The sequence below is a fragment of the Onychostruthus taczanowskii genome, unplaced genomic scaffold, assembly GCF_017590055.1.
Source record: "Onychostruthus taczanowskii isolate IOZ18803 unplaced genomic scaffold, ASM1759005v1 scaffold10, whole genome shotgun sequence".
In the NCBI taxonomy this organism is placed as follows: Eukaryota; Metazoa; Chordata; class Aves; order Passeriformes; family Passeridae; genus Onychostruthus; species Onychostruthus taczanowskii.
The window spans coordinates 7,587,587-7,606,453 of record NW_024496526.1 but is presented as its reverse complement, the minus strand read 5'-3'; the positions used below and the strand labels follow the sequence as shown (position 1 = coordinate 7,606,453).

The 18,867-nt window shown below is 44.3% G+C and overlaps 1 protein-coding gene across 1 annotated transcript in view; it reads left to right on the top strand.

Annotated features, from left to right (window-relative positions):
- Window positions 1-18,867, top strand: part of ADCY5 (adenylate cyclase 5) — a 205,763-nt gene that overhangs the window by 177,477 nt on the left and 9,419 nt on the right. Inside the window, exons 11-16 of the mRNA XM_041408507.1 lie at window positions 2,069-2,213; window positions 3,855-3,952; window positions 6,672-6,759; window positions 13,079-13,195; window positions 13,940-14,104; window positions 16,231-16,406. Of these exons, the coding sequence (XP_041264441.1) occupies window positions 2,069-2,213; window positions 3,855-3,952; window positions 6,672-6,759; window positions 13,079-13,195; window positions 13,940-14,104; window positions 16,231-16,406 (789 nt within the window). The remainder of the gene's footprint in view (window positions 1-2,068; window positions 2,214-3,854; window positions 3,953-6,671; window positions 6,760-13,078; window positions 13,196-13,939; window positions 14,105-16,230; window positions 16,407-18,867) is intronic.

Here is an 18,867-nt window from a genome sequence, read left to right as displayed (position 1 = left end):
AGATGCTGAGCCGCCTCCTGTGCGGGCTCCAGCGGAGAGCGCATCGCGTCTGCGTGCTGCGGAGTGGGGAAATGTCAATGGCCCCAGTGTGTACATAACTCACAGGACCTTGGAAGGCATTCTGTAAATACAAAGCCTAATGATTTCCTTGCTCCTTTTATGAGCCCAGAAGACGTTGCAAGGACTGAATGAGAAGAAACAGCATCCCCTTGAATGCTCAAGCAGATGTACTTCCTCCGAGGAAGTAAATTGAATGTCCTGACCTTGTAGGGAAAAAAACACTTTTATTTTCAAAGATGATTATATGAATTTCTAGGAACTGAGTAACTTCTAGAGCCAAAAAAAAAAAAAAAAAGAAGAAACAAAAACAAACAAACCACCTCTTTTCCCTGACCCCTCTGAAATACTAAGGTTGGCTAAAATAGAGATTAGGCCTTCAGGCAAGCTAGGCTTGTAACTGCAGTATGGCCACTGAATAGATGCCACTGGTGTGCTGTCATGACCCAGCTGAGGTGCAGATACATTCAACTTGCTAGCTGGGTCAAGGAGTGGTAGAATGGAAATGAACAGATAGACTTGATTTATTTTTCTCTTGCCAAGAGATGCACAGAAGAGTTGAGGTACAGAGAGCTTCTTAAAATCTGACCCAGTTTTGCAGAAAGCTTTGAAAGAGCCTTCCTTTTGGAAAGAGACCTTTAACTTTTAAAACAGTCACATCCTGGTTTGTGAGCTGCTTTCCAGCACAGCCTTACCTGTGGGAGCCTGCTGGCTGCAACACAGAGTGCATTGTGTGCTCTGGCGCAGTGCAAATGAAACCAGGGAAATAAAGCAGAGTAGCTTTTCATCGTGCTTGTCAGCCCCCAGGATTTTCCCTCCAGAGTGCCTAAGCTGAGGGTCACACAGCAGGAGCCCAGCTGTGCCACCGTGAGGTTTGACACAGAAATAGTTATCTGCTGGAATATACCCCCATGCAAGCGAGGGGCATATTTCAGTGGATAACTTGGCAGACCCTGGGGATAACCTGGGCAATCATGCAAGCAAAGCAGAAAAACAGCACTTCAGGATTAGCTTTTAATTTCTGCCTATAGCTCGTTTGAGGGCAGGCCATTAAAGTGACAGCATCAAGTCATTAAAATACTGCTAGATTTTAAAAATAACTAGAATCTAGTTATTTTTAACTAGATATAGATAGATATCTATACCATATAGATAGATAGTTATATATAACTATATATAACTATATAACTAGGGGAGGTGCTTCAGGTTTCCCGCTCCTCAGTGCAAAACACCTCAGGACAATTAAGTTTACAGTGTTATTTTTTCTCAACAGGTTTTGGAAATCAGCTTCATTTTTCTCTAGCGATAGCAGAGATTCAGAAAAACAGTGACACAAAAGATTATAAACTTGTTCCACATATTTAGAAAGCAGAACCTGATTTCTATTGTTTTTTCTTCTGTTACCTTTTTCTTTTGCAACCTTTCCTTAAGTAAATATCTTGTAAACAGATTTTTCTTTCTGTTTTATGCTTTAGACTCATAAGTAATTGTGTTAGGGGGATTCAGACCATATTTTTTTCCCCAAACATGTTTACAGAACATATTTGTTCTGTAAACAATTATTTCTCAAAAAGGGAGAATTGTTAAAGGTTGGAAATATTCATAGTAATAGTTACAGAAATTGTTATTAGAAAGCAAAAAATATGACTGGAGGCATAAATAATTTTTTTCAGTGCAGGCACTAACAGCTACAACAGTACAGCAGTGCAGGGTAAGTCAGAGGACAAGGGGAAGGAGGCTGCACAATGGTTTTGGATAATGAGGGATGGAAATGAGACCTGGGTGCAAGGAAACAGAGGTAGTATAGAAACAGGGCAAATAAATAGAAGCCTTGTAGTAATGACTCAGGACTGGCAGTGAGCTCTAGAGCTGATACCACTCCCCTCTCTGCTCCCTTTCCCAATGAAGCAAAATGCCATTAACCTCCAGCTCATTGTGCACTGCAATAACACACAGTGCAGAGGCAGAAATTATCTTGTGCTCTTATGCTTCCTTTTCATGGCATCCTCAGGAGCACCCAGGAGAGTATGAACCCAGAGGATGAAGTGGATGAGTTCCTGGGCCGGGCCATCGACGCCAGAAGCATCGATCGGTTGCGCTCGGAGCACGTGCGCAAATTCCTCTTAACATTCAGGGAGCCTGACTTGGAGAAAAAGGTAACGCTGCCCAAAAACCATTGCAGTGTGTCAGGCAGCCTTGTTAGGAGTTTTAATTCTCCTGCAGAAGGTCAGGCTGTTATATCTAATGTTTAAGCTGTGGTTTGGATGCTGGAGGTGGGTGCAGGATTCTTTCTTTTAAAGAATCCATGCTTCTTCATGGAAACCTTAATATAACTTGTCCTGAAAAAATCACAGTCATCTGAAGGGAACACTGGCCAGGAAAGCCATTTCTATCAGACATACATGAATGTGCAGTGATAAGCAGTAAAGGGAATCCAGAATAAACCAGATTGTTTCTCTGACTTTGAGACTCCAAACTGAGATTGCAGTCACCCCTTATCTCCTTCTTTCTTATCACTGCAGAAACCCACTTCAGCCTACCTAAGCTCTGAAACTCCTCTGGAGGGACTTTTCCCTGCCCTTTGTCCCCAAAGAGCACTAGGTGCTATTAGAGCTCATTGGGATGCAATCTGTACTCTGAATATTTTTGGGAACCCATTTTAAGCAAGAAATAGTTCTCTATCCCATAAATGTGAGAAAGGGGGAGTAACAGACCTAAAGCTCATGAGCAGTTAATTTCTTCCTGATCTGGTTTCAGATATTCCTGTAGGCAAAGATCATTTCCCTGACTATATAGTAGAGACTATCAGCTATCATCAGCTCTAGATGGCTGCAAAGTTAAATTTCCAAGCCCTATTTCTAAGTCTAGAGGTACCTGGATGATTTTGTTAAAGGTACCATAAGAAATGGTAGGTTTAATAGCACAAAGAAAGTAATCCCTTTTTTCTTTCATTTTTATTCAAGTACATATCCTTAGGATGCTTGAGTGGTCTTTAGGTTAAGCTCATTATTCCATGGAAAACACTTCAAAAAAAGTTTGCACTTATTATGTTATAATTTTATTTAGAACAGTCTTTCCTTGACAAGAATGACTACCTATTACAAAAGCAGAGCTTTTCAGGGTTTACAGCTGTTCAATGAATCAGTGTGGGACTGGATAAAAGCTCAAGCATGTAATTTCCCCCCACTCCTCCTCTTCAATTTTACAGCTGAAAACTGCCAGGGAAATTAGCGGTTCACCTGTTCAGAGCACCTTTTATTTAGTGGTTCAAACACTGATATGGACTGTGCTGAGAACTGAGCTTCAAGCTAAATAAAGCTTGGGAATCGGGTGCAGCTCCCACGTGGCCAATACGTTGACAAGAAGTTGGAAGGAGTGACTGTGTGAAAGCCACAGCAGCCTTGCACTGCCACTAGAACGAGTCAAGTCACCTGCACAAAATGCAAGGTTTTCTCATTAGCTGCATTTGTCCCTCCTGGAGGAAACTTCCCATGCAGGAAGTTTAGGTCTGACGACAGTGACCTAGAATCTTGGCACCAGATAATCCATTTCTGTTCCTCTCATGCAAGGGGCAGCTGGTGAATCCTCTCTTCACCCAGCTCTGTAGGTTTCTTCCCTGGCCTTTGGGCCTGCTCAAGCCCTTACAGATTGCTTGGGCGGGGAAGGGGAGTTGGGACTGTTGTTTCCTACCAGCACTGCTTTCCAAGGACCTAGACAAAAGCCAAGTAAGAAATTTTTGTGGAGAGAAGGCAGCCAGCCAAATTTCCCACTAACAGAATAACTGTGTTTTTTTGCAGTACTCCAAGCAGGTGGATGACAGGTTTGGAGCCTATGTGGCTTGTGCCTCCCTAGTCTTCCTCTTCATCTGCTTTGTTCAAATCATAATCATGCCACAGTGAGTACCCTTTCATCCCTTTGCTCCCATCTGCTCCCCTCCTCTATTCCAGCCTACTTTTCTTTGGTTTTTCCTTGAAAATTCAGAACTCCAAGGGGAAGAGAAAAATCCTTAAATAATTCATGCTCAAGTGATGCATGGTGCTTATTGTTTTCACCCATTTCTAGTGCAGATTAAAACCTCCTCACTGGCATGTAAGGATTTCTGTTTTCCCAGAGTTATTTCTCTTATAATTTACCTCCGTCTTAGGAAATTCAGTTCAACACATTTATCAGCCTGTGGAAAGCAAATATCACTGAGTAGGAAGGATTGCCTACCAAGGCATAGCACAAACTCACTGCATAAGGCTGGGCTGCCCTCTTACACATTGGGACAGGGAGGTAAAAACCCATCACAGCCTCATTGCTCAGAGCACTGAGGTCTCAGCATCTGCTTACCAAATGAGGATAATCTCTCATACATTTATTCTTCTGGACTCAGAGCAGCTGGGCAAGAGGAGGGGTAGAGAGGAGGTTGAGCTGCACATGCCTGAGCTTGTGGCTTGCTCCTGGTTTAAGGGTTGCAGTCATTTCTTTTCCCAGGCAGGAATGGCATAAGCTGCTCAGGGCCGTGGGGCACAGTGCTCCTGGCCCACTGCAGTGGTCTGCAGCCTTGTCTGCAAGGCACAGCACAACCCACTAAATCTTCTCCAGCAGTGAGCTCTGCAGAAATGGGACTCCTCAAAGAGTTCTTTAAAAGTCACTTAAAATTACAGCATGTGGGTATTTCCTATGCTCTGGTTTAGTAGTAATAATACACCATTCACTGAGCAATGCTGTGTTGGAAATAAATTTAGAGTTAGTCATTTTTAAACTGAAGAAAAAGATCACAGAAGCTCTGAAAATGCTCCAAATTTATCTTCTTTACAAGAAGACAAAAAATTGTCCCTAAAGAGAGCTCCAGCACTATTTTATGCCATTACAACTGTTTTCTACGTCTGTTCCCACCACAGATCTTTCTGGAGCAGAGATTGGTTTGCAGTGTTCAGATCAGATATTCAGAAGGTCACAGAAATAACACGTAGTCTGATGTTTGTTGTTCACTCTCCCAGGCACAAGTGTTCACAGAAGGATTGAATCAGCAAAATAACATCAGGACAAATGCACTGTGTAAACAGACAGGCCTGCTTTGGGAAACTGCAAGTGAAGCTGAAAGAGGCTCAAAATTGGAACTAGATAATTCCCAGCAATTAATGCAATGTTAATTGCATACAGAAATGTTCTCTGAGAGTAACTAATTTAACAGGGGCTTAGACTTTGGACTTCTATCTATTGCTGTCATAACTTCACACCTGCAGAGGCCCTCTACCAGCCTTGTGTTGCTCATCAAGCTCCCAAAGCAGCCACTATGCTGTCTCCATAAAACCCAGTTTAACATTTAAATGACAACTTGACAATTTCTCATGTGTGGCAACCATATGGCTGCCTCCTTTGTATTACGCAGGAGCCCACCCCTTATGGCAGCATGGTGTAAATGTTGTGCTGTTCAGTCTCCTTCCATGCTGCCCATAAGGAGGGTGGTTGTTTATTTGGGGTTTTTTTTTTGCAAGTTCTGAAGTGTCCTTAGTCAACCTGGCCTGTCTGAAAGGTGTTTTGGTTCAAGAGTAAATAAAACTATATTTTAACTGTAGGTCAAAGATACACTTCCCTTCACCTTTTGCTTTGTTTTTCCTTATATTTCAGTTGCATAGCTTTGGTGTGTTATTGAACACCAACTGAAACCACAGGTGCACATGTGTCACCATCAGAGCTTCATGAAAGACACACCATGGAATCTGAATTTGAAACCCGAGACAGAATGTCAGTGTCAATTTATTATGATAAAGAGGAATTGCTTCAAGGAATCTCAAAAAAGGCTCAAACAGTGAATTAGCAAGTGCAATTATCCCAGTAGTCATGAGAGAACACAGAGACTAGCTGGCTTTGGAGTTGTTGCCCTCAATGTCACATCGCAAGAATGCTTCCTTTAGATTGTGAACAAGGCTGACTCCTGGGAGGGGGCCTATCCTGTCACACTGAGACCAATCACTGGGAAATTGGTGTTGAATATCTTAGTGAGGAAAACAGATGAAAATTCACAGTACAAAGTTGGCCCTGGAATCCTCTTTGTACTTCAAAGTTGGGAGGAGCAGGCACCTCTCAAGCTGGCCAAGATAAGGCTGTTATCCCTGACTATCCTTATGCTGTGCTTGCTCCCATCCCAGGCACGAGACAGAGCACAGAGAGTGGTGCTGCACAGACATTCCCTGTGCAAGACAGGAAGCCATTCCCACTGAGATTATTCCCACCCAGCTGCACTTCAGCACTCAGCCTGCCTTCCTTCCCAGGGGTGCCCTGCCCACAGCCAGCTAGAGCTGACCTGCCACAACAAGTTGTTCTGTCACCTCCTCTAGTGCATGAAATGTTTTTCAGTCCCACCTCTGTCACCCCAGCAGGAAGGTGATTGCTGTAAAAGATGCAGCATTCTCTGTTCTGCAGCCTGTCTGAATAATTCTAAATAGGCCAGAGTATCTGTTGGTATTCAAGGCACCTCGTGTCTCCTACAGCTATCCTAATTGGAAAGCCTGTGCAGTGTGTCATAGCTTGTACAAATGTGTTCTGGAGAGCAGGGCTGCAGCTATTCTACACAATGTGCTTTTAAAAAACAAAGCAAAACCAACTAAACCTCTCCTTGATTTCAGCTCTACATTCATGCTGGGTTTTTACCTGACCTGTTTCCTGATCCTGACCACAGTGGTGTTTGTTTCAGTCATTTACTCCTGTGTAAAGGTGAGTACTGTGGTTTCTTTGTAGTCCTCTGCCGAAGACAACCAGATCAGCAATCTGCTTCTTCAGCTAACAGAGTGTGTTTTGTTAGCCATCCTTTCCACACTATGTGATAAGGGTTACAGAAAAAGCCTTTGATAAGGCAGAATGAACTGCAAACAGATGTTAGGGTTGGCATCTCTGTAGCTCAGCAAGAAGTAATCACTCTGTGGATCTGCATGTCTATTAAGTCCCCTGCAGACACTCTCATATTGATATAAGAAGAGCACATTTTCCAATGTGGGACCAAACCCTGAGCATTCATTTCCTCTCTGTAAACTTCCTGCAGCGTTGCCTGTGTACTGGCCCCTGCTGCATAGTTGTGTTTGGGTAGGCAGATAATCAGAAGCAGAATATCATCAAGGAAAAATGTCCTGGAGGGAAGTAAAAGCCATAAACATATAGAATTTTATCAGCCTTTCTCACATGAGTGTACAGAGCTTCCAACGTTTGCTGGGCTCTTTCTTGTAGCTGACTTTGATCAGAAAATAAATACATTGTGTGAAGTCCAAAAACATATTAATTCTTCTTGTCCTGGCAGTGAGCGCTGTGGGAAGGGTGCTGTGCTCATCCATTTCACTCAGAGGTGTTCCTATTAAAAACGTTGCTGTGTTTCAGGTTTAGGGATCCTTCTAGTCTAGAAGTGTCTGAACGTGGAACACACTCAGATTCAGGTTCCTTAGCCCAAGTTTAGCTTTGTTCCTCAGTGCCTGGAATAAAATAACTCAGTAGCATTATGTTTCCTGCAGAAGAAACAGTGGGATAATGGATAATGTCAGGCAGATGATGTGTCTCACTTTAATTATCTTCTCTGTGCCATTTTCAACAGTTGAATGTGGGTGCTCTTGACAGACTTGCACCTTACATGTCTTTTTGATTTTTTTTAAAGTTAGATTTGGAAAATAAGCTTTGCCTTCTCATATAATAAGAGCTGCAGAGTGTTCCCAGTGACAGAAGCTTTAACTTCTATTTGAAGTTAACTTCTCACTCACAGGGTTTCCTTTGGCCTTATGACAATATTAAAGGGAGCCTCGTTTCTGAGTGCAGCATCCCATTGGTCTTGCTTGTTTACCAGCAATGAGAAGCAGAGTCAGAAATAGCACTGCTGATAGGAAGGCTTGGGTGCCTTGGGCTGGGAAATGGTACCCATGGATGCCTGGTTGTACTTGGTGTGTCCATTGCACTTGATGCAACTGAAAATCATCCATTTGTAAACTGGTATCAGCAGTTAATGCGATTAGCAGTTAATTAACCACCAAAGTGACAAGATTCAGGTCACAGCCACAGTGAACTTGGGAATTCAGTGCCCAGCTGTGCTTCTTCCTCACGCTGCAGGTCTCTGGCAGCACCATCCCAGCACTCTGCCAGCCAAGCAGGGCCACCCCAAGTCACTGGTTCTGCTGGGACCAGAGCTGGGGCAGGCCTGGAGCTCTGGAGCACCCGAGCTGCCTGCCTTGCCACCAGCCAGATTCCAAGGCTCAGAGCTGTTTGTCTCCCAGTGGCATTTACAGGCCACTTCCACTTACTGACAGCAACACTTCTGTCATCATTCAAATCCTCTGGTTATGGTTTGGGCTTTTTGGTTAAAATTACTACTGATCTTAATTACTGGTTAATTTCAAAGGCACACAGGACTTTTCAGTCCCTGGAATGGTAGACAGATTTCATTCTTGCTTTCTTTGTCTTGATCTTCCCAATTCCTGTAGAAATGCTCTGTTCAGTGGTGCCTCCAGCTGTTTCGAGGCTGGCTTTGCCTCTGTGCATAGGCTCTGGATGCACAAGACATCAGAGGGAATTCATAATAATTTAACCAGAATTTAATGGGATTTTCTGAAGCCACTGACATTTCCAGCAGTGAGTTTTCATCCGCACAACATACTCATGTATAGCATCCAGTGTGGCTTCTTTGTAGAGATTGCAAATATTGAAAATATTGGGCCTTCTAGCTCCAGTTCCTTTTTGATTACCCCTTCTTAGTGCTCCAAATTAGCTTCTGCTGACAACACCTGATTATGAGATGGCTTGTTTAGGGAACAGGTACTTCTAGTTTGTCAGCTCCATGTCTGATGGCAGCAGCTCCTAATAGCTGCAGCCCACTTCTGTCATCCAGAACAACATCTTTGTGTTTCAGGTCTTTGATTTTTAAGCAATGGGTTTACCCAGCCCTTGGATAGGGGGTGTTATTTTATTTCTGTTCTCCACATTGCTCCAGGAAACACACACCTGCAGAAGGAAGGCAGTTTTACAGATCCTTCAGATAAAATCCCTGAAGATAGGGATGTCAGCATTGTTTGCTTTGTTTCACACTCAGATGTGGGATAGGAGAGCATGTGTTTTAAATACCAGTGGTTCATTCCATGCAGAATTGGAAAGCAGGTGTCCACCCCAGGACATCAGCATAAGCATAACTTTTGCCTGTTTGCTGTGCTGTTACATGATAAGTGTCTCTTTTTTCTTCCTCCTTCCAGCTTTCATGTGAGATTTCCCCTCCCTGTTTTGGCCTCTCCAGCTCTGGCTTTGACAGTGGCCAGCAGGCTCTTTCTGAACAGCTTGATCATGTTTTATTTTCTTTCGCTGTCATTATTATCTTCCACTATAAAATTCTCCATGGACTAGAAGTTGATCCTGGAACTGCCAGCACAGCCAGCTTGGCTTTCCAAGTTTCTTCAGCTGTAATAAACAAGAGAGTTCCAGTTCTTTGCTTTGATGCTCCATGAAGTCTTGGCCACTGTGAGGTGGTGTCCCTTCCCAGTAGAGTCTAAGGTCATGGGAACCAGGGTCCCTTCCCAAATACTCTGCTGACAGACATCTGTTTTGCTACTAACTTATCAAGTTTGTGGTTTTTTCTTAAAATCCTTTAACTTCTGGTATCTACACTGCTGTGTGGAATTCAACTTCTTGCATGGGAGAAGACAGGAGAGAAATTTCAAGTTATCCTTTATGAGAAAATAAGCTTTTCTGTAGCTCTACACAGATGTAGCTTCCCTATCACGTTCTTTGCCTCCAAAAGCTGGTCTAGATGTTCCTAAAGCATTTGGGTTTTTTGTCTCAATCAGGAAAATAAAACCCTCTGAAAACTGTACTTTTTTAATAGACTAATAAATCACTGTGAAATAAGTTACAGAAATGGACTTGCAACATCAAGTTGCCTGGAGATGTTGTCTTTTACTGCAGAAGCATCTTAATGTACTTCAAAATGACTCAAAGGCTTTTATTACAAATTGAAAAATCAGACCTTAAAGACCTCATCTTACAACATAAGAGCAATTATCTAAGCAGTTTTCCATACCCACACTAGATGTTAAGAAGACAAAAAGAAGAAATATTTCTCTTCTGTCCTAGACCAGCTGTTGTTCCAAAGAATTGACTTTATTTGGAATAATTTCATCATGCAAATGACTGGAGGTTATGGATTATTTTCAGTGTGACATCACTTGTTGGATCACTTTTTAAACTTGTACTTTCACCTGCACAGCAGTGTCCTTTCTTTATCTACACTTACACATTTCAATTCATAGTGAATTGGAATCAACTGGACAATCCAATTTTCTTTTTTCCTATTGTGGTTCCTTTTCTTTACATGAGGATTTCGAGTGCTAATGAGTGACCTTACCCTTGTGTGGCTGCCCAAACATGGACCTCAGCTGCCCACATGGATCACATCCTTTCTCTCAGCCCCTTCTCAGTAGTGCTATGGGTCTGGGAGTTGCCATTTCATCGGATAGATCCCTGTTCTCCACTCAGGCAGGATTTCAGTGTCACTTTGGGCAGTACAAGCCAATGGGCCAACCAGCAATACTGCTCGGATTTTCACTGTACTGTAACGTCCTGATATTCTGCTTCTTTAACGAGGACAGAAGAGGTCTTATTTTTGTTTTTTTGAAAATGGGAGGGAAAGTCATCTTCTTTCCTTTTTTTCTACTTTTGTGCTATACCCCTGACTTGTGGATCGTTTTATGGGAGAAGCACTGCATGAATGGAGCTGAATTGTCAGACCTGAGACAGGTTCCCGATGTCTGTCATGGGGGCAGTCCTTCAAGCTGCAGGTGTTCCTGGTCTCCACCTGCCTCTGTGAAATGGGGAGAGTGTGACTTGTGTGCCAGGGCCCCCACGAGTGTTCATGAGGCAGATGCATGATGCAGGTTCCTCAGATGCATGGCATGACTGAGTTGTTGCACTCTCAACTGCAGCCCTGACCTCCTATGGGTTTTGGCATTTCTTTCTTCTTCAGGACTTTTTCCAGCTGTACTTGTTTACTGACCTAAAATTTTTCCTAGTTTTCAAAGTAATGAGAACCAAGATTAATACAAAGAAAACATGTTTTCATTAGAATTTAAGTGTCTTCCACTGATCGCTTTGCTTGATATCTCAGGCTTGGTTCAAAGTCAGGCTTTTTTGGGATTGTTGGCAGCAGAGGCTTGAGCCAAGATCCACAACAAAAAACTCCGAAGTTTTATTTAGTAGGTGCCTGATTTCCCAGAGATTACAGATGGAGGTTAGATCCCTGAATACCTTTGTGGAGCTTTGCCTTGAGGCCTAAACAAAGAAGTGGCAGGAAAACCTGTCCTACTCTAATCTAGTGAGAAAACTGTCTAAATGCAGTACAGATCCTCATTCTCCTTCTAAATCCTATAGGGGCTAGAGCAGAGGAAAGCCCCATTGCATTTTCCATAACCCTATTCTAGTAGGGATCTGTTAGCTGACATCTGTGTGGAAGCAGCTGGACATGGTAGGGCAAAGAGATATTTTGGTTCATGGCTTATCAAAAAAGCTAAGGATTTCTATGTCATCAGGGTTTATTTGTGAGAGAAAGGTGTTTTCCTTTGTTTTAGTGGCTGTCACTGAGCCTGAAGGATTGCATAAGCTTTCGGTGTATTTCAATCACTCCTCATTCAGTGCAAATAAGTTACAATCCTGCTTTCCCCTTTTCTCCAGTCCCCCACAGAGCCTTGTTCTCTCCTTTCACCTGGAGCATGTGCTGGTAGCAGGTGAAACCAACTCTTTCAAAACTCTTGCCACAGCCTCTCCCTGCCTCTGTAAAAAGTCAGCAGCTAATCAGCGCCTTGGCCGCTCCAGCACTCGGTAATTACACTGCAGGGCTGCTGTGTGGGAAGCACAGCACTGACAAAATGTTGCATATCCGAAGATGTAAGAGTGAAGGATAAAAGGGAAAAGCAAGACTTTTAATAGAAACATTAGTCATAGTTAAATTGCAGTGCCATGGCGCTGTGCTGCTGTTTCTTTGTGTCTCTAAAAATACCCTCTAGTGGCTTGGTTATTCCTGCAGTAAGGGAAGGGAGAGTTGGGCTCTGGAAAAGGCTTTGGTAGTGCTGGGCAGAGCCCCTCTGCCCTGGCGTGGTGGTGTGCAAGGGCAGGGCACTGTGGGAGGACAATTTCCCATGGGAGCACAGGGGTTCCCTGGCATTCCTGCTCCAGCCCTGAGCTCCACTGGCACAGCAGTGGCACATGAAGAGACAGGGTTGCCTTGGTTGTCTCCTGGACACTCTTGCAGCCAGGGCAGCGCAGGGAGGCCTCAGGCCCCACCAGGGGTGACCCAGGCTGGGAAGGGCAGGGTGAGCCCCTGCTCTGACACACAGACAGTTTCCATCTGGAGCAGAGGCAGCGGGGCTCGTGGGGCTCACGGGGTCAGCAGCCATCAGCAGGAGCTCCTGGCCCTGCCAGCCCGGAGTCACTGGCCCAGCTGGGCTCCCTGACTGCCCTCAGCCACTGGTATTTTATCACTGTGAGTGTGGAGCAGAGTGCCACAGCCCAGCCCGGGCCAGCTGATCTCTGCAGAGGGTCTGACACATCACAGGGCTGGCCTGGGCTGGTTTCAGTCTGTGTCTGAAATGGCACCAGAGAGTCCTATGATACGCCTTGGTGATCGAAGGGACGTGACATGTACTTTCATTTCTGCATTTTTAAATCTTTGCTCCAGTAATTTCCAGGCTCAAGCTCCTGGCTATTTCAGTTACAGATGGCTTGTGGTTTGCTTCTCACGACAGGATGAGCACAGCCCTGCAAGCCATGCTATCTGGGCTCGGGAGCCATCACTCCCATTAGGAAGGGCTAAGTAGATTTGGAGAGCCAGCTGGGCCTGCTGCCATGAGGCAGACATGTCTCTGCTTGCCCTTGTCCCAGAGCTGCCATCCCCCATCACCATCCTGCAGCCCCTGTGCAGCATCCACACACACTGAAGGATGCAGGCAGCTCAAATGCAGGTTGTAATCTGTAAAACAAGCAAGGATTTATGTGTCTATCTGATTTCTTTTCTCTCATGCAGCTGTTCCCAGTTCCTCTCCAGACTCTTTCTAAGAAGATTGTACAGTCTAGGACCAATAGCACCTTAGTTGGAGTCTTTGCCATTATCCTGGTTTTTCTGTCTGCCTTTGTCAACATGGTATGTCCATTATTTCCTTTTGATCCATTCAGTTCTGCATTGTTCTCTTAATGGTGCTCTGCAGCACTGTGACCCTTAAAACCACCGAATTTAACATGACCCTGCCTGGGACTGACAGCATCTGAGGTTGGTGTCCTTTGCTTTTTGGACACAGAAAAGAAATGGGAGCCCAACAGCTCCATCCCTAGAGCCCATTATATGCCTGGCACTGCTCTGTGCCCAGGTCCTTTTGTGATTCTTTAAATGCCTCTGCTCCAAGTACAGGAGCCCACCTGATGTGTATCCCTGCAGGAAGGGCTGGCACGAGGCTGATGTGTTAAAGAACACACACTATAATAACTCCCACCATACTGAGTGGGACATAAGTGCTCCTTGGGCTTGGTGCCAGCCCTGCACGGTGCTGCCTCCTGCTCCAAGTGCAGGGAGCAGCTCATGGGCATGGTGATGACTCTGCTTTTGAGTTACACGTTTGGGACTGAGGTGGTCTGGCTGTGATTCCAAACACCACTGCTGAGTTTGGGCTCAGAGAGAGGTGGGCTGTTCTCTAGGGCCTGGATTTTGTTAATCAATATTTTGGGGGAGAAAAAGCATAGCTACTGCACATGCAGTAAAACATAAAGTGATGATTTAATGTTGCATATTTTGCACACTGCCATTTCCAAGGGGCTTTTGAACTCATATAAACTATTTTGTTTTCTCCTCTTTGTCTGTGCTGTGGAGCTTATTACCATCTTTGTTTTCCAGTTCATGTGCAGCACTGTGGATCTTGCCAGCTGCATGGCTGCTGAATACAACATCACTCCTGACCGGGTGGACATATGCCTTATCAGCAACCTGACTTTCAACTACAGCCTGGGCACCTTGCAGGGGTTCTGTGACAGTCCTTTGCCCAGCTGCAACTTTCCAGAGGTATTGCTTGGAAAAAATGGGTTTCAGAGGTCGGTCTGGCAAAAGGCTACAAAACCTGTGTGATAAATCTCAGTGATTCTGAGGAAAGCAAGGTTGTTCTTGACTGACATTACAGGACTGACACAGGCTGCTACACACAGCCTTAAGTGTCTGAAGTTATTATCATGAATCCACATTTCAAAGGAGTTTGTGGGTGCTCAGTTTTACCTAAAAATCAGTTCTCTGAAAATCAGTGTCTAGTCACAGAGTTGACGCTTCCCTCCATTGTTTTATATCCTGATGAAAAACTTGGCTTAGATATTCTTTCCTAAGGTATGGTAGGTCTGGCCTCAGACAGGTCAGCAGCCCAAACACTGGTTTGCTTCAATTTGCAATGCAATTCTTGTGTCTTCAGGACACCTCGTTTAGAAAGAATTAAAATGCCTCTAATGGGAAAAATAACCAAACCCACAACCCAAACCAGCCCAAATATGTTTTTCACATTGATAGAATACTTTGCAAAGAAAAACAAAATATCTTTTTGCATAGCTATTCAAGACCTTTTTCTGAGTTTTTAGGTCATGGCTGTTACATGTGTTGTTTACTGGAAATTGAAAAGGAAAAACAACTCTGTCTAGGAAGTAGAATTTATGTCAAGGTCATGTGGGTTCATGGGGACCTGACAGACTTATGGTGGATCTGTTACCATCCAGATGTCCAAGGTGCTACTGAAAGTCCTGGTATCCTACTGAACATATTTCCTTTTAACTTAACAGGAATGTAGTCCCTGTGTGATTCAGTGAGGTTTCTGAGACCACCATTACTGCAAATTTCAACCTCACAGAGGCTTTAGGATGCAGAGGCTTTCTTCAGAAAAACCCAGGAGGAGAATCTGGCACAGTGCAGATCTAGGAACAGTCTGTGCCCACCATGAATTTGTATGGAGTGCTGGCCCAGGACAGAGAGGAATTTTAAGCAATAAGGAATAACCATTTTGCACACTGAGGTTGCTCTGGCAGCCTTTAGCCAGGTCCTTCTGTTCAGTGGGCTAAGAGGTGAGGAGTCCCTCACCTGCCCTCTGCAAGGCAGGTGTTGGATCTGCTGCAGGTGTTGCCTGTTGCTCCCAGTGTCCACACGGGAGACAATGGAATCCTACCCCTCAGTCAAGACTGAGGAGGCAAGAACAAGCTGTACAAGTTATTTTCTCTAATTTAATATATCAGACTATTAATAAATGAGCTCAGAACATAAGCATATTTCTACTTCAGCTAGGGCTTGCTTTAACTGAAAGGATGGATTGCCTCAGGCACATGATATGGGGGTTTTGCCAGAAATAAGCCTGTCCAGACAGAGTGGAAGCTTAAATCTTCACAGATTTGATGGCAGGAAGGTGGTGAGCTGGATAACATGCCTCTCTTCCTTTTGCATCCCTGCTGACTTTCCCAGGAGCCATAAATGGCACCCACAGTCTGCAGTCGCTCTGGGAAGCACTGGCATGCTGAGCACAGCTCCCAGCCTGGCAGGGGCTGCTGCTGCAGCACCCAGCTGTGCCAGAGGTGCTGCACAGCCACACATCTGCACCTCTGCAGCTGCTGGCTGGACAAATTATCTTGGGGCTGTCATGGGGTGGGCGTGGGGACATTTGTCCAGCCTGTACCTTGCCCATGGAGCCAGTGTGTGACATTAGAGGGGACAGCGCTTCCCCATTGGCCTCAGGTGGGCATCTCTCCAGGAGTGTGAATTGCCAGTACTTTTGGTCCTATGTGTTTACAGATATGCAACTTTGAGCCTAGAATTTGGCCTTAAAGCATGACTTAATCCAGCAGAACTGGCAGTAACTGTGTCCAGGGAAAAGCTGCATCACAGCCTTGGGTGTCCAGCTGTGAGGCCCATGCCTCTTGAGAGTGAAGTATATAATTCCTGGAGAAGAAGGCCACAGTTTTCCTCTTCATCAATTCAGTTTAAACTTCTGTAATGTGGGAGATTTCCACAGGCAGCCCCAGGTTTATATGTTTGATCAGCTCAACTACATAACTACCAATCCTTTTCTATCCCTATGTTTCGTTTCCTTTGTTTTCAGTTTTGATTTATCCAGCTGACATTCATCTGTCTTTTGTTTTTTTTTTCCCATTTTTGTCTTTATACAGTACTTTACCTACAGTGTCTTATTGAGTCTCCTGGCCTGCTCTGTGTTCCTTCAGATCAGCTGTATTGGAAAATTGATCCTTATGTTAATAATTGAATTTATATATGTTCTCATTGTGGAAGTGCCAGGGGTCAACCTGTTTGACAATGCAGATCTCCTGGTTACAGCCAACACCTAGTAAGTGCCTTTGACTTCTGAAATCTTCACCTGATTCTTTCACACAGTGATTCCAGTGTGGCATTAGGTGGATGGGAGTGCCAAGGCTGTGGTGCAAGCCAGTGCTCTGCCTCTGAAGAGCAGGAGAATACAGTTCCCTTTAAGACCTTTTTAATGTGGTTCCTGACTAATGAACTATCTATTAATAACAGAACATAACTGGAATCAGAGTGGATCTGTATTTCCTTTTTTCCAGAAATGGGGAGTGTAGTTAGTCATTCTTAATGCTGGTATTACACTCCCAATATAGAAATGTCATTTCTCAAATAAGAAAAAAAAAAATCCTCCAACAAACTTGAGCTCTCTCAGGGATGTGATGTGAGCCACCACAATATATCAAACCCAGCTTGGGGTGGTGGAATGGTGGTGCTTGATGTTTGGCCAGTGATCTCCTGCCACTTGCTTCCAGGACACATGTTCTTGTTTGAAAAGCCAGTATCACAGCTGGGCTCAGCACAATTCCCAGCAGAAGGGTGTGGGCTCAGTGGGAATGGACAAGTGCCCTTTTACTTACAAAAGCTGGCTTGTCATCAGGTCACACATTAATCCTGGTGGCAGCCTCCTTCCACTGCTGTGGTGCTTCCCCATCTCCTGGAGGTCCCACACCAGGGAGGGAAGTTTGGCACATCCACAAGCCTGACCTCCTCCATGGGTTTTGTTTCTCGTTGGGAATTGCTCTATTGTGTTAACTCCTTGTTTTGATGATTTCCCCTTGTAGGCAGCAATTGTACTTAAATATGAGTGAATCAAATGATGCCACTTTAGGTGAACTATTTGTCAAGGCTGATAGCTGTGGTTGTTCCTGCCTTGGACAGGAGAGTGTTTGAGAAGATTCCCATGGCCCTTCCCAGAGTGCTGTGAAATGCCTTCAGAGCTCAGGATGGCCATTAACCATCAGCCCTTTAGGCCATCATTGACCATCAGCCCTTCAAGCCCCGTGCATCTGGTTACTCCTTTCCTTCACATGACTATTCCATGATTTCAGCACTCCCATGTGCCCAGTAATAATTAATGGATATACAGCTTCTGCTGGCATTGCCAGTTAATGGAAGAGTAGCTTTTGCTGCCATTGGCAGTAATCACTTAAATTATTTTGTTAACTCAATTGAGTGAAATTAGGTAGGAAACCCCATGGAGCTTTCTGTGGGGAGGTATAGGGAGAATGAGGTTTTCTTGCCTTTTTTTCAGATATTAGGTGTTCCATCAGCAGAAGCTATTTAGCATTTTCTAACACAATTAGTGAAATAAAAGCATTTTATATCTCAAATATAATTTCATTCTTGTAATTCAAGCACTAAGCGAAATTACAGCACTTGGAAGTGTAATTTACATCACTTCACAATCAGAATGTCAGTAATAAAGTCAGTAATAAAGTGGAGAAGGTTAGCATGTTTTCCCAGAAATAGCTTTCTGTCATGCTGTATTATCTCTCACTAAATGGGATTTGTGTGGTGGCTCAGCCCCAGCTGCAGCTCAGCCCCACACAGCCCCTCACTCACTGCCCTGTGCTGGGATGGGGAGAGAGTTGGAAGGTGGAAAGTGAGAAAACTCATGGGTTGAGATAAAGACAGTTTAAAGGGACAGAAAAGACAGAAACTAATAATAGTAGTAATAATAATAATAATTTAATTAGAGTAGATAAAACAAGTGATGCACAATACAGTTGCTCACCACTTGCCAACCAATGCCCAGCCAGTTCCTGAGCAGCAGCCCCTGGCCAGATTTCCCCCCAGTTCCCATACTGAGCATGATGCCATATGGTATGGAATATTCCTTTTGGCCAGTTGGGGTCAGCTGTCCTGGATGTGTCCCCTCCCAGCATCTTGTGTCCCTCCAGCCTGCTCACTGGGGTTGTTGAGGAGCTGAAAAGTCCTTGACTTAGTATAAACACTACTTAGCAACAACTAATACATCAGCATGTTATCAACATCATTCTCATACTTAATCCAAAACACAGCACTGCATCAGCTAGGAAGAAATTTAACTCTGTTCCAGTGGAATCCAGGACAATTTGTTTTGTCCAAAGAGCTCCATGGATGGCTAATTATTGTCCCAGTGTCTGGAAGGCCATTTGTGTGAAATGGGAGCTCAGCATGTAGCACAGAGTTCAGAGATGGACCTTATTGTCCAGCTGATACTAAAAAAACAGAAAAGCCACCATGACCTCATACTACTTTAATTGGGTGCCCATTGTAGCTACATAATTAGTGTCTGCTCTGCAGCCACTATGGTACTCTGACTAATTAGAAGTGATGCAGATGTCACTTCACACTTGTGTGTACAAACCAACGCAGCATGCAGGCAGCTGAAAGGCTGATTACAGCACGTTGGGAATTGCTAGGCTTGGCTGCAGCCACAGCAGTGTGTGACACCTGGAGTGTGACTGGATGCACAGGGCTATCGTGTTACCTTTTTCCTCTGC